We start from the raw sequence: 27,497 nt of genomic DNA on the forward strand, positions 1-27,497 counted from the left end.
AAGGGTATATTTTCTCATAAATGACTCCAGAAACTTTGCTAATCAAATTACCAAGTCAACTGTTAAACATACATGCATCTTAAAATATGTGCACAGCTTCCCTATGTGTATATATAATTTTGAGACTATGATTTAAATCACTTGTTACCATTTTCCTTAACTTTGCAAATTCCAAAAAGATAATGAAAAATTAGACTAGGGATATGCAAGATGTTAATTTCCAGTTAATGTTTGTTCTAAATGTAATCTGGCTTCTTTATTCAAGGATACTTTCCCCATGGATAGCAATGTAAGTGAGGCATGGGAACACTGAATGAACATCTTGGTAAAGCTTCAAGGCCTGAAACTCTCAGCTATTGTGAAAGTATGAATTGCTTTCTCTTTAAGTAGGGAATTGACACTTTAAAAACAACTCATGTGTTTGGCCTCCCACTCGAAAATTTTTTAAACCAACTTTTAATATATGTCAAGTGACCAGACAGTGTCTGGCACATGAATGTTAGCTATTAGTTCTATTTTTTGAATAGTTTTTGTGGTCTCTTAAAGTGGTATTTTATTTGAAATGCTAATTAGTTACACCATAAAATAGGTTACTCAAACATTCCTCCAGTGACTAGTTTAAACTCTACTGAGTAGACAGAGCATACAAAATGCTACTACCCTCTACAAGGACACAGTGGGTACAGGAATAAATGGTAGATGACCCAGTTTTGCAGAAAAAATCTGGTAGTTAGTGTCACAAGTGGGCTCACATGTGGTTCTGCTATGTCCTGACTGCAACTTCAAGGAATTTTCCTTACCTCAGTTTTCTTCTGTATACAATGGGAAAGTTAAGACTTTGTTAAGGTGTTGCATAGATTAATAAGACATCACATTTAAAGAACCTAGTGCCTGACATAAAACAATGCCCCCAAAAAGTTAACCACTGCTGTCTATGCTACTGCCCCTTTTTAAGGACTCTTTTTTTTTTTAAAAATTATGTATCTGTTTTAATTTAATCAGGAAAACTCCCTTTAGAATGATTCTATTATTACCTTTAAAAGAAAACTGATTGGGAGAAAATAATAGCAAATGAAGCAACAGACAAAGGATTAATCTCAAAAATATATAAGTAACTCCTGCAGCTCAATTCCAGAAAAATAAATGACCCAATCAAAAAATGGGCCAAAGAACTAAACAGACACTTCTCCAAAGAAGACCTACAGATGGCTAACAAACACATGAAAAGATGCTCAACATCACTCATTATCAGAGAAATGCAAATCTAAACCACAATGAGGTACCATTACACACCAGTCAGGATGGCTGCTATGCAAGTCTACAAGCAATAAATGTTGGAGAGGGTGTGGGGAAAAGGGAACCCTCTTACACTGTTGGTGGGAACACAAACTAGTATAGCCGCTATGGAGAACAGTGTGGAGATTTCTTAAAAAACTGGAAATAGAACTGCCATATGACCCAGCAATCCCACTTCTGGGCATACACACCAAGGAAACCAGATCTGAAAGAGACATGTGCACCCCAATGTTAATCGCAGCACTGTTTATAATAGCCAGGACATGGAAGCAACCTAGATGCCCATTAGCAGACGAATGGATGAGGAAGCTGTGGTACATATACACCATGGAATATTACTCAGCCATTAAAAAGAATTCATTTGAATCAGTTCTAATGAGATGGATGAAACTGGAGCCCATTATACAGAGCGAAGTAACCCAGAAAGATAAAGACCATTACAGTATACTAACACATATATATGGAATTTAGAAAGATGGTAATGATAATACTATATGCAAAACAGAAAAAGAGACACAGATGTATAGAACAGACTTTTGGACTCTGTGGGAGAAGGCGAGGGTGGGATGTTTCAAGAGAACAGCATCGAAACATGTATATTATCTAGGGTGAAACAGATCACCAGCCCAGGTTGGGTGCATGAGACAAGTGCTCGGGCCTGGTGCACTGGGAAGACCCAGAGGGATTGGGTGAAGAGGGAGGTGGGAGGGGGGATCGGGATGGGGAATACATGTAAATCCATGGCTAATTCATTTCAATGTACGACAAAAACCACTGTAATGTTGTAAAATAATTAGCCTCCAACTAATAAAAATAAATGGAAAAAAAATTGAAGTATAGTTGATTTACAAGGTTTTTTGAGTTTCAGGTGTACAGCAAAGTGATTGAGCTATACATACATACATAGTATGTATTTATATACACATTCTTTTTCAAATTCTTTCCCCTTATAGGTTATTATAAAATACTGAGTAGAGTTCCCTCTGCAGTACAGTAGGTCCTTGTTGGTTATCTATTTTATATTGATACATAGTAGTATGTATCTGCTAATGCAAAACTTCTAAATGATCCTTCTCTGACTTTCCCCTCTGGTAATCATAAGTTTGTTTTCTGTCTGTGGGTCTGTTTCTGTTTTCTAAATAAGTTAAATTTTATCACTTTTTTTAGATTCCACATAAAAGTGATATCATATGATATTTGTCTTTCTCTGTCTGACTTATTTCACTTAGTATGATAATCTCTAGGTCCATTTATGTTGTTGCAAATGACATTATTTCATTTTTTTTACATGAAAATCTTGAGTAATATTCTATTGTTTATATACACCATGCCTTCTTTATTCATTCATCTGTTGATGGACTTTTAAGTCGTTTCCGTGTGCTGTGTGTACTTGGTCGCTCAGTCGTGTCCAACTCTTTGCAACCCCATGGTCTGTAGCCACCAGGTTTCTCTGTCCATGGGGTTCTCTAGGCAAGAATACCGGAGTGGGTTGCCATGCCCTCCTCTAGGGGATCTTCCCAACCAAGGGATTAAGCCAGGTCTCTTGCATTGCAGGCAGATTCTTTACCATCTGAGCCATCAGGGAAGCTAATGAATACTGGAGTGGGTAACATTCCTTTTCCAGGGGATCTCCCCAACCCTGGAATCAAACCAGGGTCTCCTGCATTGCAGGCAGATTCTTTACCAGCTGAGCTATCAGGGAAGCCCAAGTTGCTTAAAGTCGCTTCCATAAAAACATACAAATAGTTTAAAAAGTACTACAGAGAGGGCCCGTGTACCTTTCATCCAGCTTCTGCCATCACTGAAAATTTTTTACCGTTAGAAATGTCTGAGACCTCACAATGAAAATAGTTTGTCCTTTGAAACATTGACTTTTAGAAAATTCTCGACCCAAATAATTGACAACTTAAAGAACCCTCCATGTGCAGGGAACCTTGTAAAAACAGAAGATAGTTTGCAGGGTATATGATGGAAGGACACTCCATGTGTCTCTTCTACTGAAATCACCTTTTTGCCTGGACAGCATGCCTGGAGCAGCTAGTGAGGATCCAAAGAAGTAAATGTAAGCAGGCAGACTGAGGAAGACAACCACAGAACTGGTGGTGAGTTTAATCACTTTTTATTTCTAGTCTCCCTGATGTGAACTCATGTAGCCCAGAACCCAGAAGTGGGCATCAGCTCCAAGGGAAGACTTCTACTCTGGCTCAATAAGTAAGAAGGGGTATCCAATATTCAGAAAGAGTGTAGAAACCTCTTATCTTTTTTTTTCTTAACAATTTTTTTTCTCATTTCTCTTATGTCCTAGACCTCAAGAAATCCTGTGGAACAATGAGAGATGGCAAGAAATCAGAATAGAAAGGCAGGGAACCTTGCTCTCCAATCAGAAGAGCTGTGGATCCCAGTGGGCATGGTGAGCCCCACTGCTATTACTCTCCCTCTGGCTTCTGCTCAGCTCTGAGATGGATACAGTCAAATCAAATGTGTAAGAGTGTGCGGCAAACAGAGCTTCAGGGTGCTAGATGTTGGGCTGCAGAGCAGAGTCCCAGGGACCCAGAACTATCAAGGCAATTACGATACGGCAGGGGCTTAGGAAAGCAACCCCTTAAAGTTGTTGATGAATTCTTGAGCTGCCTGTGTATGGATCTGACCCTAAGTAGATTCCAGGGACCTGGAGCAGTAAAATATGGGGCAAACGATTGCCTAAGTCCCAGATTTGCCACTAGGTGTACACCAGACAGATCCAATAGCACTTCTCAAAGACTCAACATTGAAACCACAATCTACAGAAGTCTTGGGGAACTGAGGACTTGTGTTTTGAACCCTACTGGGTTAATTATCTCCTAAAACAAAATCTGAAAGATTTCAAATCCTGGAAGATGCCACTGTAAAAGTGCTGCACTCAATATGCTAACAAATTTGGAAAACTCAGTAGTGGCCACAGGACTGGAAAAGGTCAGTTTTCATTCCAATCCCAAAGAAAGGCAATGCCAAAGAATGCTCAAACACACAATTGCACTCATCTCACACGTTAATAAAGTAATGCTTAAAATTCTCCAAGCCAGGCTTCAGCAATATGTGAACCATGAACTTCCAGATGTTCAAGCTGGTTTTAGAAAAGGCAGAGGAGCCAGAGATCAAATTGCCAACATCTGCTGGATCATCAAAACAGCAAGAGAGTTCCAGAAAAACATCTATTTCTGCTTTCTTGACTATGCCAAAGCCTTTGACTGTGTGGATCACAATAAACTATGGAAAATTCTGAAAGAGATGGGAATACCAGACCAGCTGACCTGCTTCTTGAGAAACCTGTATGCAGGTCAGAAAGCAATGTTAGAACTGGACATGGAACAACAGACTGGTAAATAGGAAAAGGAGTACGTCAAGGCTATATATTGTCACCCTGCTTATTTCACTTATATGCAGAGTACGTCATGAGAAACGCTGGGCTGGAGGAAGCACAGGCTGGAATCAAGATTGCCAGGAGAAATATCAATAACCTCAGATATGCAGATGACGCCACCCTTATGGCAGAAAGTGAAGAAGAACTAAAGAGCCTCTTGATGAAAGTGAAAGAGGAGAGTGAAAAAGTTGGCTTAAGGCTCAACATTCAGAAAACTAAGATCATGGCATCTGGTCCCATCACTTCATGGCAAATAGATGGGGAACAGTGGAAACAGTGTCAGACTTTATTTTGGGGGGCTCCAAAATCACTACAGATGGTGACTGCAGCCATGAAATTAAAAGACGCTTACTCCTTGGAAGGAAAGTTATGACCAACCTAGACAGCATATTAAAAAGTAGAGACATTGCTTTGCCAACAAAGGTCTGTCTAGTCAAGGCTATGGTTTTTCCAGTGGTCACATATGGATGTGAGAGTTGGACTATAAAGGAAACTGAGTGCCAAAGAATTGATGCTTTTGAACTGTGGTGTTGGAGAAGACTCTTGAGAGTCCCTTGGAAAGCAAGGAGATCCAACCAGTCCATCCTAAAGGAGATCAGTCCTGGGTGTTCATTGGAAGGACTGATGTTGAAGCTGAAACTCCAATATTTTGTCCATCTGATGCGAAGAGCTGACTCATTTGAAAAGACCTTGATTCTGGGAAAGATTGAGGGCAGGACGAGAAGGGGACGACAGAGGATGAGATGGTTGGATGGCATCACTGACTCGATGGACATGGGTTTGGGTGGACTCCAGGAGTTGGTGATGGACAGGGAGGCCTGGCGTGCTGCGGTTCATGGGGTTGCAAAGAGTCGGACACGACTGAGCAACTGAACTGAACTGAAAACAAAATCTGCTATAAGATTCAAATCATATCTGTTATAAGATTCAAAAAACAACCTAAGTCTTAAAACATAATATTAAAAATGTCTAGGATACAATCCAAATTTATTCACCATAACAAAAAACCAGGGAAATATCAATAGCAATGCTGGGATGCCACAGATATTGGAATTATTTGACCAAGACTTTAAAGCAGTTATCATATTTTCCTACAAGTAAGACAGAACAAACATTCTTGAAAAATACAGAGAGCCTCAGCAAAGAAACAGAAGGCATAAAGAAGAATCAAGTGGAAATGTTAGAAATGAAAAAATTCAACAACTAAAATAAAAAATCATTGGCTGGGCTCAGTAACAGGATGGAGATGACACAGGATTCAGTAATTTTATAAGCAGATCAACAGAAGTGAATAATTGACAGAGAAAATATCAGAAAAGAAAATGATTAGAACTGTAGGGATACGTAGGACAGTAACAAAAGGTTTAACCTTTATATCATTGAAGTCCCATTAGGAGATGAGAAAAATGTACAGTAGAAAATCTTTGAAGAAAAATAGCTGAAAGGCTCGTTTGCTATTAGAAGGCAATCAATGTAATACATTATATTAGCAGTTTAAAGAAAAGAAACAACTCAATCATATCAATTGATGTAGAAAATGCATTTGGAAAAAAAAAAAACTGTTCATAATGAAACTCTTAGCAAACTAGGAACAGAAAGGTATTTTCTTCACCTGACAAAGAACATCAACCAAACCCACTCTGCATAATGGTGAAAGATGGAAAGCTTTCTCCCTAAGATCAAGAACAGGGCAAGGATGTTCCCTTTCATCACTCTTATTCAACATTTTACTGGAGGTTTTAACTAGTGCAATAAATAGGAATAAGTGAAGAATAAGTCAAGAAAAATAAAAGGCATACATTGGAAAGGAAACAACATAATTGCAGAAATAGAAACTTTTAAGGAATAGACATACGCACACACTTGAACAAATAACTGAGTGTAGTGTAACTGTAGGATATAAGAACAGCATGAAAAAATCGATTATATTTTTACATACTAGCAATGAACAATTAGAAAATGAACTTAAACCATATATAGAAGTTCAATCCCTCCCCAAAGATGTATCTTACAAAATATGTATAGGATCTAATATGCTAAAAACTATAAACTTCATGAAATAACTCAAACAAGCCCTAAATAAATGGGAAATATGACTGCAACGTCTTCATGGATTTGAAGACATAACATAGTTGGCAATGATTTATAGATTTACCATAATTCCAATAAAAATTTCAGCAGGAAATTTTATAGATAGAGGTAACCTAATCCTCAAGTTTATAGGGAAAGGCAAAAATACAGGCTACTTGAAACACTTTTGAAAAAGAAGAACAAAGCTGAAAGAATCATGCTGATTTTAAGATTTGCTACAAAGCTACAGTAATCAAGACAGTATAGCATTGGCAAAAGAATGGACATATTGATCAATAAAACTGAATTGACATCAGTAGTCTCCTATAGACACACTTAGTTTGTTTGTGACAACTATGTAAATGCAATTCAAAGGAGGAAGGATAATCTTCAAAAAATGTTTTGAACAACTGGTCATCTATATGCATAAAAATGAAGCTTGCTCTAAATCTCACATGTTATATAAAAATCAACCCCAAATGAGTCAGACATCACAACTTTTGAGTTGACACAGGAGAAAATCTTCATGACCTGGTTATGCAAAGGTTCTTAGATGTGTCACCCAAAGCATAATCCATAAAAGAAAAAAATGATAAATTGGATTCCAGCAAAATTAAAAACTTCTACTCTGCCAAGAGCACTGTTAAGAGAGTGAAAAGTCAAGCACAGACTGGGAGAAAATATTTACAAATCATGTATCTGACAAAGGATTTATGCCCAGAATATATAATGAACTTTCAAAACTCAACTGTAAAAAAACAGCAACCTAATTTTGCTGAGGAATTGGGAAAAGGCTTGAACAGACATTTCACCAGGGAGAATAATACACCAATGGAAAATAACATGAAAACAATTCAGCATCAGTAGTCACTAGGGAAATGAAAACTAAAATAATGAGGAAATGACATTCTAAACCTATAATGGCTAAAATTTTTTTTAAAAGCCAATTGTGGTGAGGATGTAGAGTAGCTAGAACTTCCACATGTTTCTGGTAGAACACTAAGTGGTACCGCACTCTGGAAAACAGTTTGGCAATTTCTTTTAAACATACACTTACCATTTGAAATAGCAATCCCTCCGTGGTGTTTACCCTAGAAAAATTAAAACTGTTCACAAAACCCCTGTCCTAAAATGTATCGCAGTTCTAGTCATAACAGCAAAAAACTGGAGACAACTGAATGCCTCCCACAGTTGAGTGGCTAAACAGTCCATGGTCCATCTCTACACTGGGTATCACTCAGCAAAGCAAAGGAACAATCTATAGACAAGCACATCAGCTCAGATGAATCTCAGAATAGTGATGAGTGAAAAGAATCTCATTTGAAAAGGTTAGGTTCTTCATATATGTATATGATGTATATGACTTTGTATATGTATATAATGTATATGACTCCATGTATATGACATTCTCGAAAGAGACAAAACCAAAGTGATAAAAAATGCAATGGGGGTTGCCAGTGGCCAGGGCTGGGGAAGGCATGGCCGTAAGAGAGCAGGAGGGGTTCTTGGAAGTGGTAAGATGGTTCTGTGCTCTGAGAGAGGTAGTAATAACATAAATCTACACACGTGTTCAAATTCTTAGAACTCTACACAAAAAGTTATTTTCTTGCATTTTCCCTTAAAAAATAAAACTAAAGAAAAAAAGCTAAAAGCTCTTGCTTCTAGTTGACCAACCACATATCAATGGTACCAACCACATATCAATGGCAAGGTCGGCACTAACTCCAAAGAGGGCAACAGCAGACAAGACCTTCATCTGTTACTGTTTGAGCATCTCTAAATGATGGTCACCCCACCCACCAAGCATTTACATCACAACTTCTAATATTCACGATCGCCCTAGAAGGTGGGTTAGGCTCAATGTATAGACAAAAACTGAGGCTTAAGGGAAATAAAATAATCTTCCCTACATCTTGTAGCCAGTAAATGTTGAGTCTGGACTTATCCCAGTCCTTGTTGCCAACCTCATTGTAAACCTACTTCCCTACATGACTGCTCACTAAAATTAAGAAAAGCAGTGAAAAGCTATCAGGGAAACACTAGAATAGCACTTTGATTCACATACATCACATATATTCTCTAAGCATATTTCATCCTAAACTCCAAGAATGTTTGAAACTCTGGGAGGTTCAGGGAAATTTAAAATCGACTCCCATTTTATCAAAGTCCTCCAATAGAGAGGTCTTAATTTTCAACAGGCTAGAGTAGTTACCTCCAACCATTCGAATGTACAGTGAGTCATATCTTTCCCTAAGTGAATGAAGGAATCATTGTGACTTACACTATTTGACCAAGTATTTGATAATTTCACAAGGAGGAATTTATATATTTGGAGCAAAGAGTAATTGTTTAAAACTCCTCTTTCACACACATGACTCTCCTGAGAAGCTGTAATTGGTTCTTCCCACTTATTTTTACTCCACCACACACACACAAAATTGTAAAAATACACAAAATAAATCCATTTTAGAGACTGAAACTAAATATTACTTTTATTTCATTATAGTTATAGCTGAATAAATATCCCAAAACATTCTAAATATAGACTAAGCACATTTTTCATGTAGTGAATGATATCCACTCTAAAAGCTTGAGGATGAATTTTCCTTCTTGCTTGTGAATTATTTTCAACTATTTTGTTGGCTATTAGGTGTTTTTTTCACCAAAAACCTTGGCCTGAAATATTTTTGTCTCAGCTAAGACACAGATAAGAAGCTAAGGTCTTCAATAAAAGTGTTTCTCTTTAATGGTTTCTAATATCTGCTTTACTGAATATATTTTCTTTAAAAAACAGACATTGACAGATTTTGACTCAATATCTAGAAGATTTAATGCAAAGTAAAACCTAGTGAATGCCTTTTACTATAGAGAGTTGAGTGATCTATTCAATTCCCCAAAGAAAGTTAAGAGTAACAAAAGGAATTCCATCATCCACACCCTCTTTGACTTTTTAAGGAGTCCACGTACCACCCTCGTCAGGTAAGAGAAAACTTATCTTCTGTCACTGAGTTGGGGGCAGTTATGGCCAACAGGGTGGTTTGGGGGACCTGGAGGAGGCCTACCTTCCAGCAGGTCTCTGGCCAGACCAGGTTCTGCCCCCGTGGACCGAACAAAGTCTGACAGGACTGCGTCCATATCAAGAGTCATAGGATCGTGTAGGAGGGCCGCCCAACACTCAGCCGAGGTGGGGTTTGGAAGCAGGCTAGAAACCATCCATCTGCAGGAGAGAACAGAGAGACAAACATGATGGAAAGAAGAAACCAGTTCCACTTGGTGTGACACATATTTGAGCCAGTGTGGGACAATGCCTGATTATTTGTGTGCAACAGTAAATAATAAAAGTCAGATTCAAATGTCATTCCCTTTGTAGGTGCCATAGGAGAGAGGGGCCATTCCCAACTCAGTCTTCCTACCCTGAGTGCATGTTTAGTTGCTCGGTCATGTCCAATTCTTTGAGAAACCATGGACTGTGGCCCACTAGGCTCCTCTGTCCATGGGATTTCCCAGGCAATAATACTGGATTGGGTTGCCTTTTCCTACTCCAGGGGAATCTTCTCAACTCAGGGGTCAAACCCACATCTCCTGTATCTCCTGCATTGGCAGGCAGATTCTTTACCTCTGAGCTGTTGGTGAAGCCCACTTCCCATCTTAGATTATGTCAATTTCAGTGATAACCAATAGAAAAGAAGATAGACTTGATTGTTCTAAAATAATCAAACACTTAATGAATCTTAGAGAGATTCATTTAGAGCTGCTAACACTTGCACAAATGTAATTGTGTTGCTGCTGTATCCTACCTACGCCTTAAACAGTGACCCATCTCCATGCCAACCTCAGTCCTCACCTGGCTCTTAGGAAATATTCCACATCAATCCCGAGTTGACAGAAATACTATGCTTGCTGAAGAGGATAAATCTTTTGCCATTTTTCTAAGAGTTGTCATACTCACAAGATCAATCAATAAAATTCGTAAAGATTTCAGATTTCCTAGTAGAATAATCCCAGTTAGAGGAATAAAATGTCACCCTGTAGCTTGATCACAGGCTAACTGCACCAGGCAGTTGCTAGGGAGAAACAAACAGCACACAGCATGTGAGGGTGACTCCCACCAGTAAACTGGTAACATGGTCATGCCTGATAAAGCACGAATGCACCCTCTGTCTTCATTAAGAAGGGGTTGGCAAATTACAGTCCACTACTTTGTGAATAACGTTTTATTGGAACCAGCCCTGCCCACTCCCTGTCGTACTGTCTGTGGTCATTTTTGCATGTGGCTGAGTCAAGCAGTGAAAACAGAAACTGTAAGATTCACAGAACCAAACATATTTACTATCTGGACCTTCACAGAAAGTTTGCTAAGTATAAATGATGGAAAATATCATCCTAGTGAGTATCTAATTAATTTTGCAAGCCATGGGGGTGAGTTTAAACCCCATGCCACTGATGAGAATCCCCCATTTCTGTTTCACTTGGATGGGCTCTGCTCGAGCGCTAGGTCTGTGCTGACTGCTGCTGCTTTAGAGCCAGAACTGCTGGCCTAATCCCAACCCCAGCTCGGCCCCTCTGATGAGAGGTGACGCACTGTGTTACCTCTCTGAGTCCACCTGAGCATCTGTAAGACTTGGGGAAGTAAGTTCATCGAAGGTGCCAGGCCCTGAGGATGGAGGAACAAGGCAGTGGCGTCTGTGACATCAGACTACTCACTGTCCCTACACCAGCTTGCACATGGCTCTGACTGGGGTGTGATTTTTGGGTTGGTATGGCTTGAAAATAAGAAAATGATTTGACCTAATGTATATGGTTCCAATTAGGAGATTGCTGTCTTCCTTCTCTCCATGTACCAGGGCCTCGGCCAGGAGAGCCACTTCTTTGGTCAATTCCACCTGGAGGACAAAGCAGAAGATAAAAGCGTGTTACTCTCCTGACCGTCAGAGCCTGAGGCTTTGCTTCGTGTCATAGGAGGCACACCTGGGGCTTGTCTGACTGTCTAAGTCAAGCCCATTTTCTCCTTGGGCACCTGCCTACCAGGCGGCCATCACCTCCCAAACATGGGGGCTTCTGCAAGGTGGGTAGTGTCTCAAATTTCCTCTTTGTAACCAGTACTTATATTTCAGAGAGTATCCTTTCCCCATTTCAGACCTGTTTTCAACCTTAATAGTAAGTACCCCATCAATACATTGAATCTTGCATATTTTTAATTATTATAACACATATATAACATGAAATCACCATTTTAACTATTTAAGAGTGCATTTCAGTGACATTAAATATACTCTACATTATTATGCACCCATCATCAACACCATCATCTCCGGGACTTTTTCATGTTCTCCAATGGAAACTCTGCCCCATTAAACGTTAACTCCCTCCCCTCTCCCCCAGCCCCTGGAAACCATCGCTCTACTTTGTTTCTAAATTTGACAGTTCCAGGAGCTTCTTATCAACAAATCACATAATATTTGTCCCCTGTTGACTGGTTTATTTTGCTCAGCATGGTGCCTTCCAAGGTACATGTGTGTTATAGCAAGTGTTGGGATTTACTTCCATTTTAAGGCTCATCTTAGTTGGGGATGCTGTCACAAAATGCCACAGATTGGATGGCTCAAACAAAGGACATAGGTTTCTCATAGTTCTGGAGGCTGGCAAGTCTGAGATCAAGGTGCTGGTAGATCTGGCATCTGGTGAGAGCCCATATTCTGGTTGCAGATGCCACCTTCTACCTGGGTCCTCATGTGGCAAGGACACAAATAGCATCATGGGGACTCCATCCTCACAATCTCATCTAAACCCAATTACCTCCCGCTGGTTCCACCTCCTAATACCATCACATTGGGGGGTTAGGGCTTCAACACATGAATTTTGGGAGGATATACCATGTGGCCACAACAAGGCTGAATAGCATTCCACTGTATGGAGAGACCACACCTTGTGTAGCCATTCATCCATGGCTAGACACTTAGTTGTGTCCACCTTTTGGCCACTGTGTATAACTCAGCTTACATCCTTTCTACACTGACACCAGGTCCCTGTGCTGAGACTGGCACTGGCTCTCACCAGTGCTGTGATAAGATTCATGCCACACCTTCCCCTCTGTGCCTTGTCCTCTGCACAGACAGAAACTAAAGGGTGGACTTCAAAAGAGCTTTTCGCCACATTCAAGTATAAACATTGGTGCAGCAAGAGGTTAATGTGCATGTCCCCTTGAAGTCTTCTTTCTTTTATTAAAAAATTATCATTTATTTATTTTTGGCTATGCTAGGTCTTTGCTATTGGATGTGGGCTTTCTCTAGCTGCAGCGACTGGGGGCTATTCTCTAGTGGCAATGCATAAGTGTCTCCTGGTAGTGTCTTCTCTTGTTGTAGAGCATATGCTCTAAGGCAAGTAGGCTTCAGAAGTTGCAGCACGGCCTTGGAATCTTCCTTGACCAAGGACTGAACCCATGTCCCCTGCATTAACAGGCAGATTCTAAACCACTGGACTATCAGGGAAATCCAAGACTTATTTCTTAAATCTAATGCCCCTACCACACTGAGGCCCCACATTCAAGCACTGTGAAGACACAGGAGCAGCCAGGCCAATGGGGACATGGCTCTCAGCCATTTTGGCCATCCTCACCCCTGCCCCCTCATGCCAGTCCTCCAAAGAGCACTGCTGGGCCCCATGACCCACCCTTCATGGCCAAGGCACCCTTCGCCTGTCCTAACCCTGTGAGGACCAGGGAGGCCATGTCCAGGCTTTGCATCTTGGCCCCTGGATGGAACTTCTCTGAGGGTCTTGCCTACTGTCCTGGGGACAGGGGCATGTCAAGCTCTTCCCACTGTGGCTTTGTCTTAGGAGAGGCAGTGCAGTCCAGGGATGAGGCTTGGCCCTGGAATCAGTCTCTCTCAGTACCAAAATAGCCCCATCACCACTCCTGTGAGGCCTCAGGTATACTGTTTCAGTTTCCTCATTGGTGGATCAGGATCATAACAGTACCCCTTAGCTGGTCTACAGTCTGAAGGAGTTAGTGTGTGGAACACACTGGCCCACAGGGCATGCTCAGTAAGTGTGAGCTATTATCCAGCCTGTGATGATGAGGACCACCCTCGCCTGCCTAGGCCTCCACTGAGGAGCAGGACTGCCGCCTCTGGAAGCACTGCAGAGCTAGCTTGGATGGCAGAAGGGATGCGTGCTGCCCTCAGCCAGTTCTGCTGGACATACCAGAAAGTTTGCTAATTGATTACATGTAGGTGTGCACCCAGACAGGTGGGTGTCTGTTACCAAGAGCAACAGAGGCACCAAGTGCCCCCCCATCCCACCCCCTATCACTCTCAGACACAGGTGGGATGAGCAACACCCTCTTTCCTAGCTGTCCCTGAGTCCAGATGGATACAAAGGCCTGAAAATGCACAGTAGGACCCTGGGGAGAACCCGGGAGGGGGTTCAAGGTGACCATCCAAGCCCATCCCTGGGCTCTGTCTGGTCCCTGCAACACACAGGGCTTTGGCCAGAATATTCTGTTTCTGGCCAATCACTGCCCATGTTCCAAGGACCAGGCACCTGGCTAGGCATTTTCTTAAAACCATGTTGGGGGACATGCTCTTTATCCTTAATAGGTATTTTTAAAAAATAATGTATATGCTAATTTTAAAAATGTTATACATTTTAACATATGATTTATTATTTATTTATTTATTTTTTAATTAGTTGGAGGCTAATTACTTTATAATATTGTAGTGGTTTTTGTCATACATTGACATGAATCAGTGAAACTGGAGCCCATTATACAGAGTGAAGTAAGCCAGAAAGATAAAGACCATTACAGTATACTAACACATATATATGGAATTTAGAAAAATGGTAACGATAACCCTATATGCAAAACAGAAAAAGAGACACAAATGTATAGAACAGACTTTTGGATTTATTTATTTTTAATGAAGTATATATTTAATTTACAATATTGTGTTAGTTTCAGGTGTATAGTGAAGTGATTCAGATATATATACATATATTCTTTTTCAGATTTTTTTCCTTTATAGGTTATTACAAGATATTGAGTACAGTTCCCTGTGCTACACAGTAGGTCCTTGTTATCTATTGAGTAGATATTTGCATGAGTCCTCTCTGTGTGTGAGGTGATGGAGGTTTGAGGAGGGAGAGCCAGGCAGCGCTGTTGAGATGTACCCTGGTTTTTCCCTTGGGACGAGAGCTGTCCCCGGCCCTTGACCTTCTCCTCCACAGGCAGACAGACCGGACTGACAGCTCTCCTGCTGAGAGCCTCTCAAGGGTCACTTGGAAGCCCAGAGTACAGAGGTCCTTCCCATGTCCTTCTCTTTGGGCTCCTGCAGCCTGGCCTAGCCCCTCACAGCCCCTGGCTCCTTCCTTCCCTCCCTCCCAGGCCCCTGACTCCCCAAGGACACAGTCCTGAGAGGGTGTTCTGCATGCTCACAGGCGCTCTGGACTGTCTGCCACATACAGGGTGTCTCTTGTGTGGCTCCCCTCAGTATCCTGCTGACCCCTGATCAACCCCAGCCATGCTGGGTCCCAGCAGTGCTGCCTGAACCCCTGTGACAGCGTAAACTCTGTCACGCTACATATGCAGGAACCCCAACCAGAAAAGACAGAAGAAATGGCCACAGAAGAGGTCCTCTTGACACAGATTTCTCAGGTTCTCCGGTGCACGTGCACACACACACACACACACACACACACACAGGACTGTGGGTGTCACATGTGGAGGCTGGAGGCCTGGCTCATCCACAAACTATTCCATGCTTTGGGAAATAAGGCTAAAACTGTACTCTCCTCCCATTTTATTACATATTAGTCTTTTGTTTCTTATTAAATCAGCAAGTTGATGTCAAGTTTTAATTAAATGATAAGCTCCTAAGGTTTATATAACCAATTAAAACAAAGGACGGCCCAGCTTCCTAGAAAGTACTCCAAGCATTTGTCTCTTTGCTTGGGTAAGTTAGTTTCATTACATACAAGAATGTGGGCCCGTTTTGGATTTCACCCTGAGAACTCCCAAGGTTTTGAACAAACAAATGCACAACACCAAGAGTGAACACTAATGGACATTATAGACTTTGGGTGATAAGGATGTGCCAGTGTCAGTTCATCGACTGTAACAAACGTATTGCCTTGGTGTGGGATGCTGAGAGTGGTGGAGGCCATGTGTGTGGGGACAGGAGTTATATGGTAACAGTCCATACCTTCTGCTCAGCTTTGCTGTATACTTAAAACTGCTCTAAAAATTATCTATTAAAGGGTTTTACTTTTCACATTGAAAGCACTGATGTAGTTGGACTTGGTGTATCAAGTGAGGCATGGATTAAATTTTAGCATTTTTCCTGTCTATACAGCTATTTCAATACAACTTAAGAGCAAAACCCATCAGTGGGGAAGCCCTTTTAATCTCAGATGCTTTCATTGCTATATGGTATGTTTGCATATGCAATTGCATCTATTTCTGTATTTTTCTGTTTAAATTATGCCTTGGCTATTGTTTAGTCGCTAAGTCATGTCCAACTCTTTTGTGATCCCAAGGACTATAGCCCACCAGGCACCTCTGTTCATGGGATTTCCCAGGCAAGTTACTAGAGTGGGTTGCCATTACCTTCTCTAGGGATCTTCTCAACCCAGGGATCGAATTCATATCTCCTGCATAGGCCGGTGGGTTCTTTACCACTGAGCCACCAATGAAACCCTTATTTATGCCTAGGTATCCATAAAAGGTATCTTTTCTCCCAATATGTGTGTTAACTGGTTATCATATTTCTAAACAAAACTATTTAGTTCTGGCTGCTAAATTTATATCCTGATCTTTTTACTAAATTCTTAATTAGTGCTTGTAGAAATTTATCCATTGGGTCTTTCCCCCCTTACTTTTTGTTTTGCTAGATATACAATCACATCCTATGCAAACAGAGATTGTGTTACTCTGAATTTTCAGTTTTTAAGCCTCCTTCTCTTGCCTGACTGAACTAATTCAATATACTATTAACTATTCATAGAGGTAATGGGCATTTTTGCTTTTCTCCTAACTTTAGTAGAATTGCCACACTGAGTAAGATGCTGGCTACTAGCTTTTGGGCTATACACATATGTTTAGAAAGTACCCATATACCTTATTGGAGAAGGAAATGGCAGCCCCCTCCAGTACTCTTGCCTAGAGAATTCCGTGGACGAGGAGCCTGGTGGGCTGCTGTCCATGGAGTCACACAGAGTCGGACATGACTGAAGCAACTTAGCATGCGTGCATGTGTTGGAGAAGGAAATGGCAACCCACTCCAGTATTCTTGCCTGGAGAATCCCAGGGACAGAGGAGCCTGGTGGGCTGCCATCTATGGGGTCGCACAGAGTTGGGCATGACTGAAGCGACTTAGCAGCAGCAGCAGCATATACCTTATTGAGTAGCTTTATTATGGATGGATGTTGATTTTCACATATTTTTTTTCTTAATATCTATTAATATAATGAATTCTATTAATTAACTTCTAATATTAAACTTTATTCATACTTCTAGAATAAACAAATCTTTAATCATTTATTGGTATTTCTTTTCCTATGTGCTTTTTTCTTCAGTTTGCTAGTTTTTATTTAAAACTCCTATTTTCATATTAATGCATTAACTTGATATATGGCTTTTATTTTTATGTGCAATCTTTTGTGTAAATTTGATAGTTTTAGGGTTAACATCCTATACACAAGAGCAAAACCATAGGCTTAACTTCTCAGTTCTCTTGAAATAGCCTAAGTAGCACTGGAGTCACCTGACATTAAAATGTGAGGCAGATATTCCCTGTAAATCAATCTATTCTTGATGTTTCTTTTGAAGGAAACCCTTTACAACTTCCCCTATTTATTTTTTCCTGTGGAAATTACTGTTTAGACTTTCTATAGGATTCAATTGTGTTAGACTGTATTTTACTACAGATTTATCCATTTCATCTTGGCTTTCCAATTTATTTGAAAGGAGTTGGACAATGAAAAACAGTCTTCCCATGGGTGTAAATTCTCTCTACAGCTGAATGAGGAAAATAACTACGATTTGTCAAGGGCCCAGGATGACACTGAGTATACTAAGAGTTTTACAGGTGGGTTAACTCTCATTCAGACAACAACTCCACAAGCCAAGTGGCTCTGTTCCATTCTACTGAAGATCAGACAGCTCAGTAGCAGAGTAATGACTCCCACAAAGACCCACTTAGACCTAAGGTCACTATTCACCAACCCCTTATAATGGCATGGGATCTTCAAACATTCTGAGATCCAAATGTCTAGCACCTTTAAAACACAGCACATGTATCAGTGTATGACCAGAAGTAAAATATTTCCTTAGTAGACACTCAATCATACATTTTAATGATTTTTCTCCTAGGATGGAAAGGTGGAAAAAAGTCTCTCCTAAAACTTATATTTTTGCTAATAGTACTGAGTGTAGGATCTACTGAGGTTTTCTAGTGTATGCATGGAAATGACACATTAACAGGTGAAATCTCTAAAAATCTGCAACAATTCTTAGTATGGGAATAGATGTATAGGTATCATCACACTCGAGGCTCATGAACCCCAAAGAATTACAGACTCTTCTTTCCATGCTGCTTCCTACCTTGAACTCACATTAAGAGAAGACAATTAGAGAATCCACAAGGAATAATAATCATTCATTTTGAAGATAATACTTAAACATGGAAGTAAAGTTTTAAGGCCACAAGACATGGCAGTATTTATTCTCACTTGTAGAGGACAGTAATATCCGTGCAACTGTGGAAGGTGCCCACATCAGGACTGATCACCTTCTAAGGGCACCTGGATGTCAGAGCATTATTTGCATCCTTGCAAATCTCCAGCAGAGCTTCCCTGCACAATTCAAGCCTTCAGCATTGGAATGCTTTCAAGATTCCCTTGCTTTAAAGGATTTATGCTTTTATTCTCCAGGCTCACAAATCTAGCTGTTACATAGGCACAAAATGTATGTTTCAACCAGACCAATGTGCCATCAAAAAGGGTTTAAAAAGATCTAAACAACTCATTAATCAGGTTTATATTTCTCCTGTTGATTTCAATCATTTTATCCAGGTCTTCTAGGAAAAGGTGTATCTGCTAATAAGTTAAAAGAGTCTTAAAAAAGAAAAACAAAACCTAAAGGGTCAGGATCCTTCCATGGTCTTACTGACATGAAACGAACACTTCAAGTATGTGTATATGTCCTGGGCTGCCACTGCTGAGCTATGTGCCTCCTCGTCTCTCTCTGTGAGGGCTGTCCTGAAGGTCAAGGTTCCTATTTTTTGCACTAACATCACCACAAACTGGAATATACCAGTTGTTAAATAAATCTGCTGAGTGGAAAAATAAAAATACTAAATCCAAGTTCCTACTGCATCTGATGGGTATACATGAAAATAACCATTATTCAACTTAGACTGGAATAAATGATAAAATATGATTTATTTAAAAAAAATTAGGATACTAGAAAGGGTTAGTGAAAAGGCCAAATGTAGGATGAGTTTTTGAGGATTTAGGAAGGCTGAATAGAAGACATTCCAAGCTGAATGTACACTATGAGCACAGGCCAAAAGGCAAAAGCATATCTGTATGTCTCTGGGTGCAGGGATACCAGAAGCAGGAGAGCTGTGGGCATGGTGACTAGAGGTAAAGGTCAGGGTCAGACCTGTGGGCTGTCAAGGTGAGAAGCTAGATTCTAACATGAGGCCAGTGGGAAACCACTGGGAGTTTCTGAGTAGAGAATGGACATGTACTGTGCTAGGAAAACAAAGATACAAAGATTTGGTAACAGGGTGAAAAACGGATTAAGAGTGTGGAAAGAAATAGGAAAGTATTCATTCATTTTCTTAGATGTTGCCTACTCCATACCTACTCACCTACCACTGGTAAAGTCTTGGTTTATCAGGTTGCAGTGGAGAACCCTTGATTTTTAGAGACTGACAATATTCCTAGTACTGGGTAATGAATCCAAATGGTTCAGAGCCAGTCACTGAAATCTCCCCTCCTTGAACTCAGATTCACCAATCCTGATGCAGCTGCACTCAATGATTCAGGTCTATGTGATAGAGGCAGGAGTCAACTGTGTTGAGTTTATGGGAAAGCCGTTGCTTCCCTGATAGAAGGGGTCAGGCTTAACTGACACAGTCCTTTCCCACTGGCTTTCTTCCTCTTTTCTACCTTAGGCAAGGAAATACCATCTCCAAGTATATCTGCCATCTTCAGTCTTTGAGAAAGCCAGAGGATGACCCAACATGCAGGTTGGTGGAGTAACAAGTCCAATCCTGATGGAATCACTGAACTTTTCCCAGGCCCTAGACTTCACCCCTCTGGACTTCCCATCATTCTTCTCATATAAATACCTATCAGTTCTAGTCAAGTAAGTCAAATGCTTGGTGATTTATAGCTGAACTTAGATTCCTAGTTGCTACATGAAGGGAGAGTAATTCAGATGTCAAAATTAGAAAAGAAAGAACAGAAAAGAGAAAAAGTCATCGGCTAATGTCATTTATAAACATGGATGAAAACCTTAAAAGATGAGTAAGTGAATCCAGTTGTAGAAAAAGACAGAGAAAGACAAAGGACTCTGGAGCCCTAGCCCCAGCAGAATAATGGAGATAAGGGTACAGGGAGATTCAGGTGGCAGGAAGGCAGTCCTGGGGATTCGTGGAGTTGCCATCCCTAAAATGCTGACTCCACATTCATAGGAGACGAGCAAAGTTTCCCTCCTACTAAATTCCCTGTTATTTCTTCTCTCTGTTACTAACAGCCAAACATGATCCTAATGTGAGTATGCTATATTAACACTCTCCAGAAGAAAAACCATATGATCATCTCAAAACATGCCAAAAGCTCACATCATTCATGATACAACTCAAAATAAACCAGGAATAGAAGAAAACTTCCTTTACTTATTAAAGGGTATTCCAAACTTATAACAATTATCCTACCTAATCATACAAACCTTAGAAGCAGGGCCATCCAAATTTAGAACAAGCCCACGACCGAGTCTTAGAACAAAGAAGAACATTTTAAATGGCTGGAACAAGACCAACATAAAAAAAAATCAATACCCTTTTTACATACCAACATTAGCTAATTAATCATTTTTATAAAAAACAAAAGATCCATTTCATTAAAAGTTTCTATAATTAACTAGGGTTCACACATCAAACATGAAATAAACTTTCTGTTTGAACAAAAAACAATATTTAAGGCAAGAAAGAAAAATAAAAGGATGGGAAGACTATTTTTAAAATTCTAATTCATACCATAACTTCAATACCACCAGAACAGAACTGTTATGGAATATGACAGTTTCTAAAACATAGAAGAATAAAGAAGCAAGAAATTCCAAAGCACTTTTGATAAAGATCAAAGTGGATTCAGAAGTCTGTTCTACCACACATCAAACATAAAAGTACTGTGATTAAAGTAGTGTGGAAAGGGGCAGACAGAGGGACCAGTGAGAGGATGGAAAATTTGTGTGTTTATGTGTGTATAAAAGAGATTGAGAGAGAGAGGAGAATAAGAAGGAGGAAGGGGTGGGGAGGGGAGAGATGGGGAGGGGGAGGAAGAGAGGAAGAAGAACATGAAGCAGAGGAAGAAGGAAGAGAGAGGGAAAAGGAGGAGGAGAGGGAAGGAGGAGGGGGAGAGGTGAGACAGGGGAGGGAGGAAGGGATGCTACACACACTGCGCTGACTGACATATGGCAAAAAGTAAAACCGTACTGTGTTAAAGCACCAGAGTTTGGGGAACGATTGTTGTAGCATTTAGCCTGTCCTGACTCATAGAGAAAGTCCTCTTAAAATACAAAAAGCAAAATCCATCATAGAAAAATTTGATGAAATGAATAACAGCAAAAGTGCCAAATCAATAAATAAACTTCTGAATGACAAAACAAATCAAAGTTAGACAGAACAGGAGAAAATTTTGGAAAATATATAATGAACAAGGAACTGACATTCAGAATAGAAAATGAACATATCCAAATAATTAAAGATTCACAGAACAAGAAAAAAATTGGCAAATCATATGAATGTGAAGTTTATAGGAAGCCCACATGACAAATCAGTATACGGAAAGATAATCAACCTTAGTAACAATGAAGGGAATACAAATTTAGCTATAAGATAACCATTAACCATGCCCACCCAGCCCCTACCCCACAGACTGGCTCCTCAAAAAACTAAGTTTGGAGGGTCTTGAAGATGGCATGGGAAGTGGAGTGCATCTCTCTCCATGGATGCATCAGGAATACATCTTCAGATGTAGAAGATCTCACAGAGCACCAGCTAAGAGTTGGCAGGAGTCCCTGACCACTGGGAAAGGAATATACAGAGCCATGCAAAACTCAGTAGGATGAAGGAAGGAAGGGAAAAAGAGGAGGAGAGTGAGCGGGGCTGGATCTGCATCTGGAGACTGAGGGAGCTGAAGCAGGGGTGAAATCTCCATATCAGGGCAATCAGTTGGGACAGAGGGGAAGCACTTGAGGCTGTTGGAGAGTGAAACAGTTGATCTGTGATACTCTGAATGGAGTGAGAACCACACAGACAATCCATGCCGTGGCCCTACGTACCTTGGACAGTTACACAAGTCACTGCTGGCAGCAGGAGTGTAGGGAATGGAGGGCAATCCCAGGGCAAGGACTGCTGTTGACTATGGGGAGATGGCCTGAGGTGATGGGAGAGAGGAAATTGTGGCAGGGAATGCCTTTGGAGGGAAGCCTGGCAGCTACAGAGGCGGGGCGTGACTGCTGAGTCACATGCAGGGGATAGAGCCATCACTGCAGGCTTTCTCTCCCCACATGCTGGCGCCAACAGCTGACCAACAGAGAAAGACCAACAGAGAGGGTGGCCCTTTGAGTGCCTGCTGCACCAAGCAAGAGAAAAGGACCAGCCAGGGAGGCCCTTTGAATGCCAGCTACCAGAGACTAGTTTTCTAAAAGCGCCATATTTTCTACACCTGTGGCTGCTGGCTGCATGGTGCACGTGGTGCCTCTGGGGTCTCTGTGATCAAAGCAGCCATGCCACCTCTATGCTCAGCCCTCACTGGGGCAGAGTTACCCGAGGCTGGGAAAAAGCCCTAATGGTGCCATGTCTCCCACACCCATGGCTATCAGCTTCCCTGCAAATTTGGCACTAACAGGGGCTCTGTGATTCAAGCAGCCACACCACCTCCATGCCTGTTGGTCACTGGGGCAGTCCCAAATCCTCCAGGACAGCCTCAAGAGCAGACTCCCATGGATAACCCACATGTGGAGATGGGGATAAAACCACAACTGAGCCCCAGGGGTGGAGTGACTAAGGAAGAGGATCAAAAACCTTTCCACCAGCTGTAAAATCTGTAGATTAAAGTCACATGATCAACTAGGTAGACTCTGATTCTAAATATATAAATATATAAAATACATATAAATATATAAAATATATATAAATATATAAAAGGACAATGAGTGTTCCCACAAAAGAAAATGCCCTAGCTCTGGCAGCTGTGGACACTGGGGGCAAGAACACGTAGGAGCAGGGCCAGAATAGGTTCAGCTGTCACCACAGCAGGTCCAGAGAGACCAGCCCCCCAAGTCCACCCAGTACTGGAGGGTCTCCTAGGGAAGCAGGGTGGGATATGGCTCACAGAGGGGTAAAAGATGCTGACAGCTGAGACTCAAGGAAAACATTTATTACTATTTTTATATTTTGATTTTTCTGTAGTTGGTTCAGGAGTTTTTCTTTTTCTTTTTTTCCTCTGTAGCTGTGGTTTGTTATTTTTATTATTATTATCCCTATTTAGGCTTTTGAAAACTTTTTTAAACATCACACTTTTAATTTCCTTTACTTCTATATTGGCTTTCTGCAGTTCTGTGATTTTGTTTGTTTTTGTTTTGCTCTTTTATTGTTGTAGTTATTATTTAATATATATATATTTATATACATTATTTAACTTTTCTATTCTTTTCTTTATTTTTTTCACTGTTTGTTAGTTTGATTTGTTTTCTTTGCTTTATTCCTCAGTTGACACTCTGCTTTGGTCTTGGTTTCTGTTTTGTGTTTTAGTTTTGTTTTTAATTGATAACAATTTTGGTTTTCTTTGCTCACTGGGTCACTCTCTTGGTATGTTATTCTCTTCAGACTGTTTTGGTTTTGGTTGGTTGTGTGTATGTGTTTGTGTGTGTATGTTCATTTTTGTTTCTATATTTCTGATTTTGCATTTACCATTTATCTGGGGTTCATTTTTTTTTCTGTTTTGTTTTGCTTGTTTGTTTAAATCCCCTTTATTGCCATAACAATCAGATTTGTAGGGGTTCCTTGACCAGAGATTGGGCCTGAGCCTCTGGGGTGGCAATGCTGAGTCCAGGACAATAGACTGCCAGAGAAATCCTGACCCCAGGGACTATTAATTAGTGAGAACTCCCATGAAGGCGTCCACCTGTATCCAACACTTGGCAACCCCTAACTGCTAACAGCACCCAGCACTGGAAGCCTCACCCAAACAACAAGCAAGGTAAGATCCCAAACCTAATCATCAGCAGATAGGCATCCCACGGACACCCCAAATCATACCATCTCACACCTCACACCTCATACACCTGCCCATCAGAGGGAAAAACTCACCTTCTCCCACCAGAACACAGGCACAAGTCCCTCCCAACACAAAGCCTACACAAGACACTGAAAAAACCTTATCTGAAGAGGCCAGAGACCAAAAGCAAAAGAAACTATGATCCTATAGCCCGGGGAAAGGAAACCTCAAACACAACAAGTTAGACAAAGTGGAAAGACAGAGAAATATTGTACAAATGAAGAAAACAAGGTAAAAACCCCTAAGACAAAATAAATGAAAAGGTAATAGGCAAACTACCTGAAAATAATTCAGAATAATGATAGTAAAGATGATCCAAAATCTCGAAAATAGAATGGAGAAAATGCAAGAATCATTTAACACATTTAAAAAGATCTAGAAGAAATAAAGAATAAATAAACAGTGACAAAAAACACAATTACTGAAATTAAAAATACTCTAGAAGAAATCAATGGCAGGACAACTGAGGCAGAACAGATAAGTGAGTTGGAAGATAATATGGTAGAAATTACTGTTGAAGAGCAGAATAAAGAAAAAAAGAATGAAAAGAATTGACGATAGTCTCAGAGACTTCTGGGACAATATTAAATGTACCAACATTCAAATGATAGGGGTACCAGAAGAAGAAGAGAAAAAGAAACAGTCTGAGAAAATTCTTGAAGAAATTATAGTTGAAATTTTCCCTAACATGGGAAAGGAACTCCGAGACACATTAATCAACCAACAAAAATTAAATGCAAAGAAAAAAATATTAAAAGAGGCAAGGGAAAAGCAACATGTAACATACAAAGGAAACCCCATACGGTGAACAGCTGATCTTTCAGCAGAAACTCTGCAGGCCAGAAAGGAATGGCAGGATATATTTGAAGTAATGAAAGGGAAAAATCTACAACCAAGATTACCCAGCAAGGAGCTCATTCAAAATTGATAGAGAAATCAAAAGTTTTATAGACAAGTAAGAGTATTTAGCACCACCAAAGCAGCTTTACAACAAATGCTAAAGAGATTTCTGTAGGCAGGAAACACAAGAGAAGGAAAAGACCTACAAAAGCAAATGCAGAACAATTAAGAAAGTGTCAATAGGAATGTATATATAATAATTACTTTAAATGTAAATGGATTAAACACTTCAACCAAAAGACACGGAGTTGCTGAATGGATACAAAAACAAGCCTATACATATGCTGTCTACAAGAGCCCCACTTCAGACCTAGAGACACATACAGATTGAAAGTAAGAGGATGGGAAAAGATACTCCATGCAAATGGAAATCAAAAGGAAGCCAGAGCAGCAATTCTCATATTAGACAAAATAGACCTTAAAAGAATATTACATGAGATAAAGAAGGACATTACATAATGATCAAGGGATCAATTCAAGAAGACATGAAAATTGTAAATATTTATGCACCCAACATAGGAGCACCTCAATACATAAGGCAAACACTAACAGACATAAAAGGGGAAATAGACAGTAAAACAACAATAGTAGGGGACTTTAACACCCTACTTACACCAATGCATAGATCATCAAAACAGTAAATTTATATAAGCAAACAGCCTTAAATGACACATTAGACCAATGAACCTAATTGATATCTTCAAGACATTCCATCCAAATACCAAAGAATACACTTCTCAAGTATACACAGAACATTCTCCAGAATAGATCACATCTTGGGTCACAAATCAAACCTTGGTAAATTTAAGAAAGTTGAAATCCTATCAAGCATCTTTTCTGACCACAACACTATGAGACTACATATAAATTACAGAAAAACTGTAAAAAACACAAACACATGGAGATTAAACATTATGATTCTAGATAACCAAAAGGTTACTGAGGAAATCAAAGGGGAAATTAAAAAATACCTAGAAACAAATGACAATGAAAATACAACAACTCAGCTGAGGACATCAGGCGCCCAGAAAAGCAGCCCATTGTCTTCGAAAGGAGGTAGGACAAAATATAAAAGATAAAAAGAGAGACAAAAGAGCTAGGGACAGAGATCCGTCCCGGGAAGGGAGTCTTAATAGAGGAAGTTTCCAAACACCAGGAAACCCTCGCACTGGCGGGTCTGGGGGAAGTTTTTGAATCTCGGAGGGCAACCTAACTGGGAGGGAAAAATAAATAAAACCCACAGATTATGTGCCTAAAAGCAACTCCCAGCAGAAAAGTACCCCAGACGCCTGCATCCGCCACCAGCAAGTGGGGGCGGAAGGGAGAGGAGCCGGTGGCATTGCTTAGGGTAAGGACCGGGCCTGAGTGCCCTGAGGGCAATCGGAGGGAGCTTTTGTGAGTTACCAACTTAAACTGTGGGACAGCAAAAGAGAGAGAGAAAATTAACCAGCCTGAACACACTGCCAGCCGCTTGCAGAACAAAGGGACTGAGCAAGTCCAGAGGAGCTAGCCGGCTGCAGACCGGCCCAGCCCCACCAGAGGCAGGAGGCAGCGGGGAGGGGAAAGGGGCAGGCTTGGCCCCAAGGACTGCATCCCCTACCACACTGCAAGCAGGCCTCCAGTTTCTAACCAAAGACTTCCTGAGATTCTGGATGGTCGACATTCGCTGGCAGGGTCACGGCTAGACACAGGGCGCACGCACCCAACCGGTGCGGGCGGGGACTGGGGCAGGGGACGTGGAAGGGAGAAGGCGCACCGCATCCGGGGAGAGTGTGCCCGTCAAGCTCCCGGCTGCCTGAGCTGCTTGGGCCGGGGAAGGCACAAAACACAGTCGCAGCCGAGTCTGCGCTTTTGTGGAATACCCGAGGGCTGGAACCGCGCGCAGCGCAGGGCACGCTCCATATAGAGCAGCCAGAATCCTGAGCGTAGACGGGGAGAGCAGCACCCGTCCCTCCCCACAGCGCGAGGGAACTAGCGAACCTGAATAAGAGATCACCTCTGCCCGCCTGGGTCAGGGCAGAAATTAGGCACTGAAGAGAACGGCAAATAGAAGCCAAATAAACAAAGGGAACCGCTTCAGAAGGGACCGGTGCAACAGATAAAATCCCTGTAGAGAACACTGACTACACCTGAAGGGGCCTATAAATATCGAGAAGTGTAAGCTGGAACAAGGAGCTATCTGAAACTGAACTGAACCCACACTGACCGCAACAGCTCCAGAGAAATTCCTAGATGTATTTTTACTGTTTTTTTTTAATTAAAA

The 27,497-nt window shown here is 40.9% G+C and overlaps 1 protein-coding gene across 2 annotated transcripts in view; it reads right to left on the reverse strand.

Moving 5' to 3' along the window:
- Positions 1 to 27,497, reverse strand: part of OTUD7A (OTU deubiquitinase 7A) — a 382,361-nt gene that overhangs the window by 151,534 nt on the left and 203,330 nt on the right. For both annotated transcript variants that reach the window (XM_070477660.1, XM_070477661.1), the window contains 2 exons: positions 11,555 to 11,649; positions 9,829 to 9,983 (listed from right to left, as the gene is read on the reverse strand). In XM_070477660.1, coding sequence (XP_070333761.1) covers positions 9,829 to 9,979 — 151 coding nt within the window. In that variant the 5' untranslated portion in view covers positions 9,980 to 9,983; positions 11,555 to 11,649. The remainder of the gene's footprint in view (positions 1 to 9,828; positions 9,984 to 11,554; positions 11,650 to 27,497) is intronic.

The sequence above is a fragment of the Odocoileus virginianus genome, chromosome 16 (genome assembly GCF_023699985.2).
Source record: "Odocoileus virginianus isolate 20LAN1187 ecotype Illinois chromosome 16, Ovbor_1.2, whole genome shotgun sequence".
In the NCBI taxonomy this organism is placed as follows: domain Eukaryota; kingdom Metazoa; phylum Chordata; class Mammalia; order Artiodactyla; family Cervidae; genus Odocoileus; species Odocoileus virginianus.